This window comes from Myotis nattereri, assembly GCF_964212035.1.
Source record: "Myotis nattereri genome assembly, chromosome: 12".
Classification (NCBI taxonomy): Eukaryota; Metazoa; Chordata; class Mammalia; order Chiroptera; family Vespertilionidae; genus Myotis; species Myotis nattereri.
Window position 1 is genome coordinate 5,283,323 of NC_138087.1, and position 14,296 is coordinate 5,297,618.

The 14,296-nt window shown below is 43.8% G+C and overlaps 1 protein-coding gene across 3 annotated transcripts in view; it reads left to right on the forward strand.

Moving 5' to 3' along the window:
• AUH (AU RNA binding methylglutaconyl-CoA hydratase) overlaps positions 1 to 14,296 on the forward strand; it is a 183,828-nt gene that overhangs the window by 15,266 nt on the left and 154,266 nt on the right. For 2 of the 3 annotated variants that reach the window (XM_081104069.1, XM_081104070.1), the window contains exons 2-3: positions 8,446 to 8,513; positions 8,621 to 8,708. The exons of the other annotated variant lie outside the window; for it this stretch is intronic. In XM_081104069.1, coding sequence (XP_080960195.1) covers positions 8,446 to 8,513; positions 8,621 to 8,708 — 156 coding nt within the window. The remainder of the gene's footprint in view (positions 1 to 8,445; positions 8,514 to 8,620; positions 8,709 to 14,296) is intronic. 3 annotated transcript variants of the gene reach the window in all.

The following is a 14,296-nucleotide window of genomic DNA, read 5'->3' on the forward strand; positions in this document are numbered from 1 at the left end:
GAAGGTCCACAGGGGAAGGATAATGGTCTTAGCAAGTGGAACGTCCATTGTGAAGTGGTCTAAAGATCAGTTCCCAGGGTAGGGTGGAACAGGGGGTCCCTCGGGGGTGAGGATGACGGAGCCCAACGCGCTGGGGCATCCTGCATGCACGACTCTGGAGACCAGGTTCAGAGACACAGATCTAAGTTTATTGAGGAAGTACAGCCGTATATAAAGGGGTAAGCAGCCAATGCAATAGGGACACGCTTGCTATGCTATCCAATGGGCGTGAGGGTCGGGGCTAAGAGTAGGTGGCTCCTGGAGATTTGTCAGGCGGGTGTTGCCACTTTCTGGTGTGCCAAGGAAGCATGTTTGCTAGAGTGTGCTCACAGCATTGCATCGGCCACAGCACTGAGATAAATCTCTTGAGCTCTGCCAACAGTAGGGGATATTGATTCAATTATTTGATCAGACCTAACATTCCAGCTTTTTTGTTTTATGGAATAGGGACGAAGGTCATATCTTCTGTAGTTACTTCCTGCTGAGGAGGGACATTGAGATCATAGGGGGTAGACTTTGATTGTAGTCGACTGGAATGTTGTATAGATTCCTCCTGGTTGGAGCGAGGGGTTGCAGCAGTATGATTTCCCCGAGAGACCGGTTAGTGAAGGCGCGAGAGTGGTCCTGAAGGAAAGATGAAAAATGGCACAGAATAGCTGAGCCAAAAATGAGGATGAGGAATAGGAGTGCTAATGGTCCTATGAAGGGAAGTAGCCAGGTATACCAGTTAATATTCTTTAGCCAGTAGTCCCATGAATTTGATTGATGATCTCTAATCTTTGTGGCCCTTTCTGTTAATTTTTGGATGGCATCCCTGACCAGGCCAGACTGATTGACATAAAAACAACATCATTCCTCTAGAAAGAGTCATAGACCTACCCTTTCTCCATAGTTAGGAGGTCCAGTTCTCTCCAGATTTTGGAGGTGACAGCTGCTAGTGATTCTGTCTGATCCTGAATTTGAACTAAATTTTTGGCAATGTCATGTAGGCTTTCTTGTAGGTCCTGAGACAGGATTTCAAAATATGATAGAGCAGTGGTTAGGGCCCCTATGCCAGTCCCGACACCTGCTGTGATTGCGAGGATTTTGAGGAGAGGGATTATCTGCTCTTTTGTGTCAGCTATGATGGGTTACCGGGATAGGTAAAGACTGGTTATTGGGGGCTACATCTACATTGGATGAGAGCTAGATGAGAGTACAGGTTCCTGCCCAGTTGGTCGGGAGGCAGATGTATGTGTTCTCCCCACAGAGGAAGAAGAATCCCTGATCATGCAGACAAGCTGAAAGGTAGGGAGAAGAGGTGGACTAAAGGATATGAAGTTCCTTTCCCAGTTCTATGCTCCAAATCAAGAGCGGAGTTACCATGGCACTACCGATAAGAGGTGACAGTTGAGTGGTTGAGATTCTATTGCAGTGAAAGTGGGTGGGAGTGCTAGGATGGGCTGTTATCCAAGGGAAAAGCGAAAGGGAAGGAAAAGAGCTGTTGAAGCCTTGGGCCTGGATGGTTGGATAAGAAGTAAAACAGATCGGCTGTAGGAAATAACCATTGGCTTCCGGGGAGACCTGGTAGTTAACCTGTTCGGACCAATGGCTCTTGGGTAGTTCTAAATTAACTGTGGTATTGCAGGCTGCTGATGAGAGATGGCCTATTGCTATATTGCCCTGTGACCTTGTAAAGCATAAAGGGGTTTGGGCGATCAGTAGGGTGTGTAGTGATAGGACCTGTGACCGGGATGGAGGAAGGAGCTACCTTAGCAGAGACTGAATATAAGAATGGAAATGAAAGGAGGCTTGATGCCTGGGCTGCAGGATAATTACCTAGAAGGGTGTCTGGCTTTTCAAGAAATACAGTTCCCTTTTCCTTTTTATAAGCTAGAGTGATTTTTGCCTGATTCCGTCTCTTGATTGGGTTAGGGATGGTGGCATACGCTGAAGAGGAGAGGGAAAGGCAGAGCCAGCAGTTCCTGGCTAAGGTTGGATTGGTCTGGTTTAGGAGGCAGTGGGTAAAGTTAAGTGTTCATTTGAGATGAGTGAAGGTGAGAAAGTTCCTTATGGGTGTAGGAGAGGAGTGTTGGAATAGGATGAGAAGGAGAACTAATCCACACTTCCAGGGCTGGGATTACCCCAATCGGGGGAAAGCCTATGTTTGGGATCTAGAAAGAGGGAAATCACGTCCCATGGGATGGTGGTGTTCCAGGGACGGGTTATAATCTTGAAAGGTGGAACCAAGGGGTATGCCCCGATAGTTAAGCTGTAGTTGGGGTGGTTAGGAGTACCTGGTAAGGGCCTTGCCATCGGGGCTGTAAATTATTTAACAAGTGGATTTCCTTTAGGAGGACCCAGTCCCTGGCTGTAGAGGAGTAGGGGGGATGTCTCCTGTAAAAGGTCAAGGGAGGACCTGATCAGCATGTTCTCTCAGTAATTGTCTCACAAGATTTAAAATAGAGACCCAGTGCCCTAGCCAGTTTGGCTCAGTGGATAGAGCTTCCCCCTGTGGACTGAAGGGTCCCGGGTTTGATTCTGGTCAAGGGCACATGCCCAGGTTGTGATCCCCAGTGGGGGGTGTGCAGGAGGCAGCCACTCAATGATTCTCATCATTGATGTTTCTCTCTTTCCCTTTTCCTTACTCTCTGAAATCAACACAAATATAATTTTAAAAAATAAAGTGGGGACATAGCCCCTAGAGGGGTCCCTGTGAAAGGGAAGTTTCCTAATAAGAGGGTCTTCCATACATGAGTTCGAAGGGACTAAGGAAGGGGGTTGCCTTGATGTGCATAAGGGCTAGAGGTAGGAGAGTAGTTTAAGGTTCTTTAGTTTTGTGAGTTAATTTAGTTAATTTAGGTGAGACTAAATTAGGGAATTTGTCTTTTCTACCTTGCCTGAAGATTGGGGCCGGTAGGGGCATGTAAGTTCCACTGGATGTTCAGAGTGGAGGAGACCTGTTGAGTCATTTGAGATGTGAAAGCAGTTCCATTATCTGATTGCAGTGAGGTGGGGAGGCCAAATCTGGGGATGACAAGCTGAATGGGAGCTGTGTGACCTCGGAGGACTTTCAGACGCAGTGGGCAATGCTTCTGCCCAGCCTGAGGAGGCGTCTACGAGGGTTAAGAGATACTTGGTTCTCTTAATGGGGGACAAGTGAGTGCAGTCAATCTGCCAGTCTTGTCCAGGGGTTTGGCCCCTTGCCTGATGAGTAGGGAAAGGAGGAGGTCTACCCTGTCCTGGGGGAGATACTGAGTAACAAGTAGAACAGGTTTTGGGGATATCTTGCAGTAGGGAGCTAGGCTAGGACATGTGATGGGTGGGGGGTTGGGGGTGTTAGGATTTGTAGAAGCGGTCTGCATCCTATATATAGGGAATTGTGAGTAGCCCCAAAGATATCACGGGCCTGTCCCTGGGGAAGGATATACTTGTCCTGAAATTTTAACCATGGATCTTCCTGAGTGGCCCCAAGAGCTAATAGGGACTAAGCTTCTCTGGAGTGTATTAGGGTGTTATATGAGGTAGAGCTAAGAGTTGGGGAGACAGGGGCTTCCTCTGAGCCGCTGCCTTGGCCTCCTGGTCTGCTTTGTTATCTCCCTGTGTTACGGGATCATTCCTGACTCGGTTTCTTTCACAGGGTATTACCTGTAAGAAGGCTAGAAAAGGGGAGAGAGGGTCCTAAATGCCAAGCAGGAAGACCTGTAAGGCTTGCAATGATAGTGTCGTGGACTGTGAATGAGCAGTGGAAATAAATAAATGTCTAGGCTCCAACTTAAAGACCTAAGCCACAGGAGAGCCTGGGCGGCTGCTTTACCTCACTCGGAGAGAAGGGGTCCCTTCAAACATCAGGGGCATCAGGTCCTGAGTCACTGGACAGACTTTTCTACAACTTTCACAAATCTTCCTACCCATTCACAAATAACCAGCTTTAGTGAAAAAGTAAACAACCAGCATTTCTTAGATTGCCATTTATGAACACATTTTAAACACACTCTTACTTTCCAGAAAATATAGCTTCAACAAAGTACAAGAGGCCTTCTGTACTAAAAGTGAAGAGCAGGTGAATTTAAAACTTGTATAACAATCAATGTTTCAGTATTTTATGTTATTTAAAACTATTTAGATGTTTATCATTTAACCCAGCAATGCTCCAAAGCCTTTAAGTTCCCGAAGACTGTGGATAATGATGTACAGGCACATGGGGCTGGAGAAAAGGTGGGGGAGGAAGGAGCAGGCCCTGCAGCCTGTTCTAGGACTGCAGTTCCCAGGCCTCCAGCTGCTTGGATTTAAAGCTGCCACATTTTCCTTAGGGATAACAGGCTAAGGTTTGGGTGATAATGAGTTCAGCTTCTGATAGCAGCAGTACTGTTACATAAGCATTTTTAGTTTTGCAGTAAAGAAAGTTGTTCTTTGGGAAGGGGGGTGATAAGGTACTGATGTGAGAGCAGTTTTCAGAGCATTAAAGGGGTGAGAATGCTGGCCTTGGGATCTAAGGCTTCAGTGAGGGGTCCCTTCACTTATCATAGAGGGGCTTTGTGAGGAGACTAAAGTTGGGAACCAAAGGTGAAAGTACCCAGTGAGCCCAAGAAAGGAGAAGATTTCTAGTCTAGAGGAGGGGACAGCCATGGAGGAAATAATGCATTTACAGTCTAAGGAATGGCTTGGCTTTGTGGGGTGAGAGTGAAACCGAGGTAGGTGACTGTAGTTTGGGACAACTGGGCTTTATGAGGGGATGCACTGCAGCCCTGGCCGGGCACCGAGGTAGAACGAGAAAAGGGTGGATAAAGGGTTGCCTAGTAAGATGCAGTGTAGAGGTGAGGTGGCTAATGGCTGTGAGACTAGTCTGTCAACCCCCATAATAGAGACTGAGGAGGGAACAAGGGTTCCCATGAATTCGTGGAGGGCAGAACAAGTGGCACCAGGTGTCAATTAAAAAGGAGATCGGCTTATGTGCCACCACAATCATTACCCGAGGCTCTGCCCTGGTGATGTAAGTCTGTGCGGCCCTGTCAGGGCCTGGGCAGCTTCAGTCTTTGGTGGCCAATCCCAGGAGGTCTGGGAGCTCCAAACCAGATCCAAAGGGTGGTCTTGCTGGGCTGGCTGAGGTATGAACTGGAGGGGACAGATTACAGCCTGAGTTCCAGTGGCTTTTCCTTCTGCACCTTGGGCAGGGCCCAGGTGGGGGTCTCGGGTTTGAGTAGGACTAAACCCATTGTCCTTCCTTGTTGCATTTGAAGCAGGGCCTGGAGGAGGCTTAACCCCTGTCCTACCCTTGTTGGAGGACCAGCACTTCGTTTGGGGTTTGTGAGAGCAGTAGGTAGAAGCTGGAAGGCCTCCTGGGCCTCAGCCTTGGCCTGATCTCGCCTTGTTGTTGGATTTGGGTCTCCTCGTCCCCATTATTAAAGACCTTAGAGGCCAGATTAATAAAGTCTTTTTGAGATGTTTGTTTACCGTGTCTGTTTTTTGAAGTTTATGGCATATGTCAGGGGCTGATGGGGCTATAAAGTGGGTGTTCAGAAGAAGGGTTCCCTCTGCGGAGGTGGGGTCTAAGGTGGTAAATTTCCGTAAGGCCTCCTTGAGGTGGGGGAGGAGAGCTGGGTTTCCGTCAGGGCCCTGAGTGATTTTATTGTGTCATAGTTGACCGCCTTATGGACAGACTTTTGAGTCTGGCAACGAGACAGGTGATTATATGGCTTCGGAGCTGGTGCCCTGGAGAAGGAACCTTTAGTCCCATCTCAGGTCAGTTGGGGACCACATCAGCGCCAACTGGGTTGGCCACCGAGTCCTGTCTGTGGAGGGCACAGCATGGTCCTGGGGTGAGCGAGGAGGACAGGAGGACATAGACATCGTGCCAGGTCAGGTCATAGGACTGGGTCAGGTACTCAGTAAAGGTGGTAAAGGTGGTGGGGTCGGTAGAAAAAGACCTGAGACGCCTCTCAATCTGTGCGAGGTCCCACATAGAGAATCGGGCGTGTACCCAGACAGTATCCTCAGTTCTTGCTGCCTCCCTCAGGGGTAGATGGGGCACACGAATAGAAGTGGCTGTTGAGGAAGGTGGTCTTTGGGTGGCCCGAGAGCGAGTGTTAGGTGGGAAAAGTCTATTGGAGCTCGAGTTCTCGGGATTTGGGCTCTCAGGGGTCGGGGAGAAGGTGGTTGCTGGTTAGGAGGGTCTAGGTTTTGGGAATCTACTGTAGGTGAGGGAGGAGGTGCACAAGGGGGTAGCGGTCGGTGGTCTGCTGGGTCAAAAGTAGATTCAGAATCAGAAGTGTTAGGGGTGATGTTTTGTGTGAAGGAGAAGGATCTGATGGGTAGAGCAGGACTGGCAGAGAGAGGGCTGGGACTGAAGGGTGAAAAGGCCTGGACAGAGGGAATCTCTGACCATTTTCCGTTGAGGTGACAGCAATTATCTAAATCGCGCAATGTGTTAAGATGGAAAGTGCAGTTTTCAGGCCATTGAGACATATTATTTAGCTCACATTGTGGCCAAACAGTGTTAGAAAAGAAAATGAGGGCCTTGGGCCTGATCTGCCCTGTGAGTGTGCAGAGGGAGTGTAGCGTGGCCCACGAGAGAGGAAGGGTGAGTGATGGATCACAAATCCAAAGGTGACTGCTTAGGGCAGGTATCCCCAATGCTAAACAAATCACCACGAGAAACAAGGGGTGACCCCCCAGACTGGGCGTCCCCAGTCCAGAAGAACCCGGGGCTGAATGGCTGAGGAGCCTTCTGGCCTAGCGCTAGGGCTTTCGAGAAGAGAGACCTTCGAGAAGTTAGTGAGAGAGTGGACAGAAGACTCCAGATGAAATTGTGGAACATCACTTACCTAGAGAAGACTGGCCGGTGTGGGATGGAGGGTCAGCGATGGAGAAGGGGAGGTTCCGATCCGGTGTCCTCCTTGGCTGGTTCGGGAGGGCCCTTAAGGCAGGAGGCCTGATCGAGGCTGGTGTACCCCTGAGGGAGGCAGCAGGAACTGAGGATACTATCTGGGTACATGCCCGATCACCAAGTAGGATTCGGAGGCAAGTCCAAGATGAGCTGCCACTGCCTATTGCTCTCTGAGTAGCAAACTCAGGGTGAGCGAAGCCAGGGTGATGGCTCCCCTTCCCTGTGGAACCCTCCCGGGTTTTGGCATTAAATGTTAGGGTCGACAAAGGAGGAAGGCACGAGGCCTAAGTATTGAGGGATTATGAATTTATGAGGTCATCTGGATAGCAGATGGGTTGAGCCCCAAAATGGCGTCAGCACCCAGGGGCAGGGAGTCAGAGATTTTAAAGGACTCCTAGGTGGGCATTTTCTGGGCAGAGAATTCTCTGGGCAGTTCCAGATCCTGGGAATGTCCACAGGAGAAGGATAATGGCCTTAGTGAGTGGAATGTGGTCAAGTGAAGGGGATTGTCTTTTGTGAAGTGGTCAGAAGGTCCGTTCCCAGGGGATAGGGTATTGATCAATTATTTGATCAGACCTAACACCCACCTCCATTCCCAACTAGATAAAAGGCATTTCTGTTATACAAGGAAAATTTGTGCTTACTCGGGACAGGGTTGAGTACAGGTATTTACAACTTTGAATATCAAATTAAGGTCTTTGAACTCAGACATTTTGGAAATAAGATAAAATTAAAGGTATTTAAGCAGGGGTTAAATTATATGCTTAGAATTATTTTTGAAATATTGATCTGACTGCAGCAGTTAGAATGGGAGCCTGGATTTAGGTGATGGTCTCTGATAAAACTAGGGAAGTTAGGAGGGAGAGCTGGGCTTTTTGGGAGCTAGAATGAACTTTGTTTCTATAGACTGAGGTTGAGTTGCTTGCTAGATTTCCAAATGAAAGTGCCTTCAGTTTATGCAATAGAGGGGGAGAAATTTGGGATGGAGATAATGAAAACTAGTTGGTATGACAAAAAGAGTAACTGAGGTGGTAATATCTGGTATGTATACCACTAGCAAAAAGCTGATCCTGCTGTCCTTGCCTGTGACAAGGATTTGTTGTTAGCCATTAGTTCTGTGGGTAGGTGAAGGTGATAAAACCGCATTTTAAGTAGTACGCTGTAATTGAGAATTTTCACTAGTAAGCGTGGCCCTTCTTCTAGTTAGTCTAACTTGGTGGTATAAAGTGTACTTAAATATGCTGATTACCTTGGTGGTGCTTAAAGAGATAAATTGTAGGGACATGATGTTCTAAAGCTCTTCTGTATCAGTCGGAAGAAAAGCAGTGAATATGAAGCAGAAGATTGATTTTATAAATATGTTACAGTACCACATTCTTTAAAATATATGCTTGAAACAGAAAGTAAACACAAAACTAAGCTCTTGGAGGGCACTTCGAGGAGGTGGTAGATTTCTTAAGTGTCCAGTTAACTAGCTGTGTGTGGGAGTCTGTACCCTGAACACTCACTAACTCAAGTGCTTGTGCTTTTTTCATAACTAGGAATTGTGGTGCTTGGAATAAACAGAGCTCATGCCAAAAATTCATTCAGTAAAAATCTCGTTAAAATGGTGAGTGTAAAGATTAAACTCTTTGCTTCTAAAATTAAGCTATAGTGTTGACATCAACCTGAAAAATGTTCTCCCTTTTTCTTCTTATCCTCCCTGTTTATATTTAGCTCTCAAAAGCTGTGGATGCTTTAAAATCTGATAAGAAAGTACGGACTGTAATAGTGAGGAGTGAAGTCCCAGGGATATTCTGTGCTGGTATGTAAATAAATTTTATTATGAATTAAATTGCAGTCTAATTTTTCCTCACTAATAGCCTATTATAATGTGTTCTGTGGTTTGAATTCCATTACCCATAATTCCTCTTTGTCTTTTTTTTTTTTACTTGTTTACAAGAAAAAAGATGCTTTGTCAGTATTAGACACTTTTGTAACATGGAGCTTGTTTGGAAGTTGAAACAATAATTTGAGTCATTTGTGTGTAGTACATGAATAATATTTCTGAAAGATCAGCTGGGAAGGAAAAATTGTATTTTTTACCCACAACAGTGTGCTGTATTTATCAGTGGCTCAGAAAATACTTTACTTGACTAGCAATAGCTGCCCCACTACAATATGTTAAGTATAGACATTTGCTTTGAAGGTTGGTGTTTGTAGTAGTGCCTACCTATGTTCACAGGATGTATTTTACAATTGGTAGCTACAGCAGTGAAAGGTAAATGTTGTTTTCCCATTTATACTGCTTACCAAAAGATTATGTTTTTTTTTATTTTCCATATTTGTGAGTATTTCTAAGCCGTGAAATTGAGTGAATCTGTTTCAACTAGTAAACAATGTACATGATTAAGATAAAAAAATGCTGATAACATGCAGTATCATTGTAATTTACTAATAAGTAAATGAAGGGAGAAGTTGACTGAAGAATAAGTTTTTTTTCCCCAGTGAAAATATAAATGGGATAATCCTTTTGAGGTAACCAAACTTTCGAAAGAATGACAACATACACTATTTTATTCATTAATCGAGTATTGAACATTTAGTGTATACCAAGAATGATGCTGAGAAGATGGGGAAATACTTCTAGATAGAATCTCTTTAGAGGTGTCTTAGTTGTGAAACTGATATTCTTCCGTTTCGTAAGGGCCCTTAGTTTTCCGAGCTTCACACTCTGTGGCTTCCACATGAAAATATTGCAGAATTTTACGGTATGTAAGACTATTCCATGTAAATGGGTTATATTTTGGCTCTTGATGGAATGTAGCATACCTACAAGGGTTAGTTTTAACTCCTTTGGCAGTCAAAGACAGTGAAGTTATACTCCTCAGCTGCCTGGGTGGTGAGGTTCTGCAGTGCAGATTTCTGCTTTTACATCTGTCAAACACAAGTAACACCATCTGCCTGGTAGGTTGTTCGAGGCTTCATTGCCACAGTGTACCTACGGATAGTCAATAGTAAGTCACTGATGGCTCTTCATAGTTTTTATAAGGGCTTTACATGTATTTCTATTTTATTCCTTAAAGAATATGGAAAATGTATACCAAGACAATAGCATTCTTGTATCTGTGACTTTAGGACTAGTGAGTATTCCTCCAGGGGACTGAGTCAAGTGCCACGACAGATGGCTGTGAGGTCACTGTTCTCAGGTCCTGTGAGGGCTGCTGAGGGCCTTATTGGGAGGACTTTGGTCAGTTTGGGGGCCTTTAAAGAAGGCCCTATTATGTAAATCCACGAGGAGTGACATGATACTGTGAAGGTAGAACAACACTTCAGAAATAGTGTTAATGACCATAGTAACATTGCTGTTGTCACCCGAGAGCTGCCCAAGTCAGAGGAGGTTCTCCCCTCCTCGGCTTGTGGGAAAGAATTCAGACAAGTGATAGAAAGCAGTGTTGAAGCAAAGCAAGTGAATTTAAGGAAACAAAGCAAGCAGATTTATTAAGAATACACTTGGCATAAAGCACAAATGGGCAACTGAGCTAGTCTGAGCGTCCCGCCTGGTGTGGGTTCAAGAGTTTTATACTTCCCCCTATGGGTTTCAAGGTTCACCTGTCAGACTAGATTTCAAGGTCCTCCTTTTACGTTGCTGTGACTTTTCACGGAATTTATTAGATCATCTGGCAATTTTATCTCGTCAAGTCCCAAGACCGCTGACTTTTTTCAGTGGGTGAGATAAACTCCCCTTCCCCCTTCCCCCTTCCTTCCTCCTGCCCTAGCAGCTGTTTATCCTGCCTAACATCGCTCTCTCAAGTGATACCATCCAGATGCTTTTGGGGTTTTTGTTATTTGTCCCCCAGACTTCACCTGTCCTTGGGTTTAGCTGGAACAAGTGGCATTAATTGGCTGTTTGCTCTGTTTCCCAGGCCAGGGGGGCTTGCGCTATGTGTTCTCTGGTGAGGGAGGGTGTAAACCACTTGCTCTCAAGTGTCCCTGGTGGGGGAGGATGAGGTCTTGGGATTCACAGGTTGGCTGCAAGCTCCCCACACTGTTCGGCCTTGTTTAATTGTCTTATCTCAGTTTCCCCATTCCACTTTCCCCATTTCACCCACTAGCTTCTTACTATCCTGCCACACTGTCTTTTTGTTAATAATAGGTTTTGTGATTAAAACATTGTAGTTATTGGTAGAATTCTTTTAATCTTACCTATTTATTTGCTGCCCATATGTTTTGCATTGCTATATTATGTATATTCTTTGAAATAGGCTTTAATTCTTTAATACATTTTACAGATGTCTTTTATAGGTTGCCTTTTTGGGGACATATTAAGTAATATACCACATCTTTTTACTAGATTAACAAGTTAGCTTTGAATATGTTTTTCAAGTATTAATCAGATACACTTTCTTTGCTGTATATGCTTTTAAACTTTGTCATGGTTAAGATATCTATATTTTAACTCATAAGAACTGTTACTGTATTTTATAAAAAAAATCAGTGTTTGAATTATAGGAAAATTGGGGCAAATCATTTATTAATTCAATGTGTATAATAGAACCATTCTTTCAAATTTCTTTGAAAGATTTTCTTTGCTTACATATATTTGAAACAGTTTAGTAGGTCTGTCTTTATTAATATGTACAGATTAAGTGTAAGTCCAGATAAATTTAAACTTATAGTCTCTGTTAATTTAAAATATTAATTTTAATTAGGCTTCATTTATTAGTTATTGTTGAAGAATACAGTCTTTTGGGTGTGTTTTGCAGCGTCTCTGAATTGTCTCAGACCACCCTCCTGGTCACTGATAGTGTCGCTGGTTCTTGACTTTGGTTCATTGTTTCTGTATCGTTTTTCTAAGATATTAGAAAAACATAAGTAAGCCTATTAAACTGATCCCTATGTGCATTGGAGGTTGGACAGAGTGATTTCTGACTTCCCATTTAAATCTATTATTTAGAATCAATAACCATATTTCACTTACATTTTTAAAATTAAATTTTAGTTTAAAAAATATAATAGGTCAAAATGTGTTAGATTTGTACAGAATGTATGAAAAAGTATATAAAGAGAGAAATCCCCCTGTCATCACACTGCCTCTACTCCATTATTCCTCTAATAAAAATAACAATTTTTATCATATTCTTTATTCTTCTTGTATTTCATTATACAGATGTATACACATACCAGTACACATGAATATACAAATATGTATGTTGAGGAACTGTTTGCTGTGATAATGTGAAGCCTGCTTGCAGTTTGGAGAATGCATGTTGTAAGAGTTGTGCATGAGGTGTTATGCCCACGGTGCCTCTGGTGCTGGAACTGTCTGCAAGTGAGACTCTGGTTGGAGTGATAGGTTCTGTTCTCTCTCTGTAAAAATAATTGTTGCATGAAATTATGTTAAGTAAATGTACATACAAAGTAAATAATTTTGAAAAAAATCACCAAGTGTATTAGTATACTTTTTGGTTTCGGTAACTGAAGTTGTGACATTAACTGGGCTTGTGAATTATTTGTTACAAACATTTGAGAAGAAAACATCTTATATAATAAAGAGCTAATATGCTAATATTCATGACGCCCTCATGCAGTAACGACCGATCAGCAGGAGGCTGCGTGCGTGGCAGGTGCAGGTGGGCAGGGCTGCGTGCGTGGCAAGGTGCATGCGGGTGGGTGGGTACGTGACACTGTGTCCCTGCCCGGCGCCAGCCGGGGACGTGACGGGGGTGGGGCCAGCCGGGTCTGGGTCTCGCCCAGTGGGGGTGGGGCCAGCTGGGTCTGGGTATCTTCCCTTTTAATGTGCACGAATTCCGTGCACCGGGCCACTAGTTTTTAGAATAAAACAATCTCATTGGGTAAGTCACATGCTATCTTTTTAAAGAGTCCATGTAAGGTCAAGGACCTGATGAAAGGGGTGGTTTAGCTGGAGCTACTTCCCCTGACCTGTAGGGCAGGGCTTGCTTTACTGTTCTGGTGATTTACTGCTTTAGAATACGTTTTCCTTTTAAGCTCTAAAATCTCATGCACTTAAGCATCATAATGGTCCTATGTCAGTGATGGCGAACCTTTTGAGCTCAGCATGTCAGCATTTTGAAAAACCCTAACTTAACTCTGGTGCCGTGTCACATATAGAAATTTTTTGATATTTGCAACCATAGTAAAACAAAGATTTATATTTTTGATATTTATTTTATATATTTAAATGCCATTTAACAAACAAAAATCAACCAAAAAAATGAGTTAGTGTGTCACCTCTGACATGCATGTCATAGGTTCGCCATCACTGTCCTATGTTGATTGAGAAAATGCATAATGTCAAAATACCACTCTGGTTATAACAATGTATTTAAATGAATTTTCTGTTATAAACTACAATGATATCTAGATACAGAAAAAAAAGTGTATCATAGTAATCATGACTGTATACAGTGTTTCCTGTACGTGTATGTTTTCAGATACCATGCCGTACCCTAAGCATGGCTCCAGGTTGGAAATCACTCTTGTATACTTTTTTTTGCCTGTACTTTTTTTTTTCTTTTAAGATCTTTTATTGATTTTTAGAGAGAGAGGAAGGGAGAGGGAGAGAGAAACATCCATGTCAGAAGGGGGTTGCCTCCTGCATGTCCCCTTCTGGGGATCAAGCCTGCAACCAGGGCCTGTGCCCTGACCTGGAATCAAGCCGCAACCCTGTAGTGTCTGGAGGACCCCCAGCCCACAGGGACCAGGGCTGCCTGCACTTCTTGTAGAATACTGAGCATGTCATTTTGATAATCAAAGCTCAGTGTAAGCACTGGCTACATAGTTTACATGAGATTGTCTTGAGTGTGTGCCCTGTCCAATTTTTATCTTGTTTCTTTTTATTTTATTGATTTCAGAGAGGAAGTTAGAAAGAGATAGAAACATCAGTGATGAGAGAGAATCATTGATTGGCTGCCTCTTGCACGCCCCCTACTGGGGATCAAGCCCCCAACCCAGGCATGTGCCCTTCACCAGAATCGAACCCGGAACCCTTCAGTCCACAGGCCAACGCTCTATCCACTGAGCCAAACCAGCTAGGGCTATCTTGTTTCTTATACACACACACACACACACACACACACACACACTCTCACTCACTCAAAGAAAATATGAAATCTGCTATTTCAAAATGATTTTGTAGTAAGTAACATTTTTAATGTATTATCTATAATGAAATTATGAAAAAGTCCTTTTAGTGCGATTACTGTATTGGTTGTAAACATGTAACCCTAGTCATCTATTTTTGCTCTTTTAGTGTTCTAAAAGTAAGTAGAAAGTACATGTGGATTGTTTTTACCATAAACTTTTTGAAGTGAAATTTTATGAGAAGTTACTGAGACTAAGAATTTTTCCCTTTGTAATCTCTAAAATAGAGTATAAACAATTCTTGGTAAT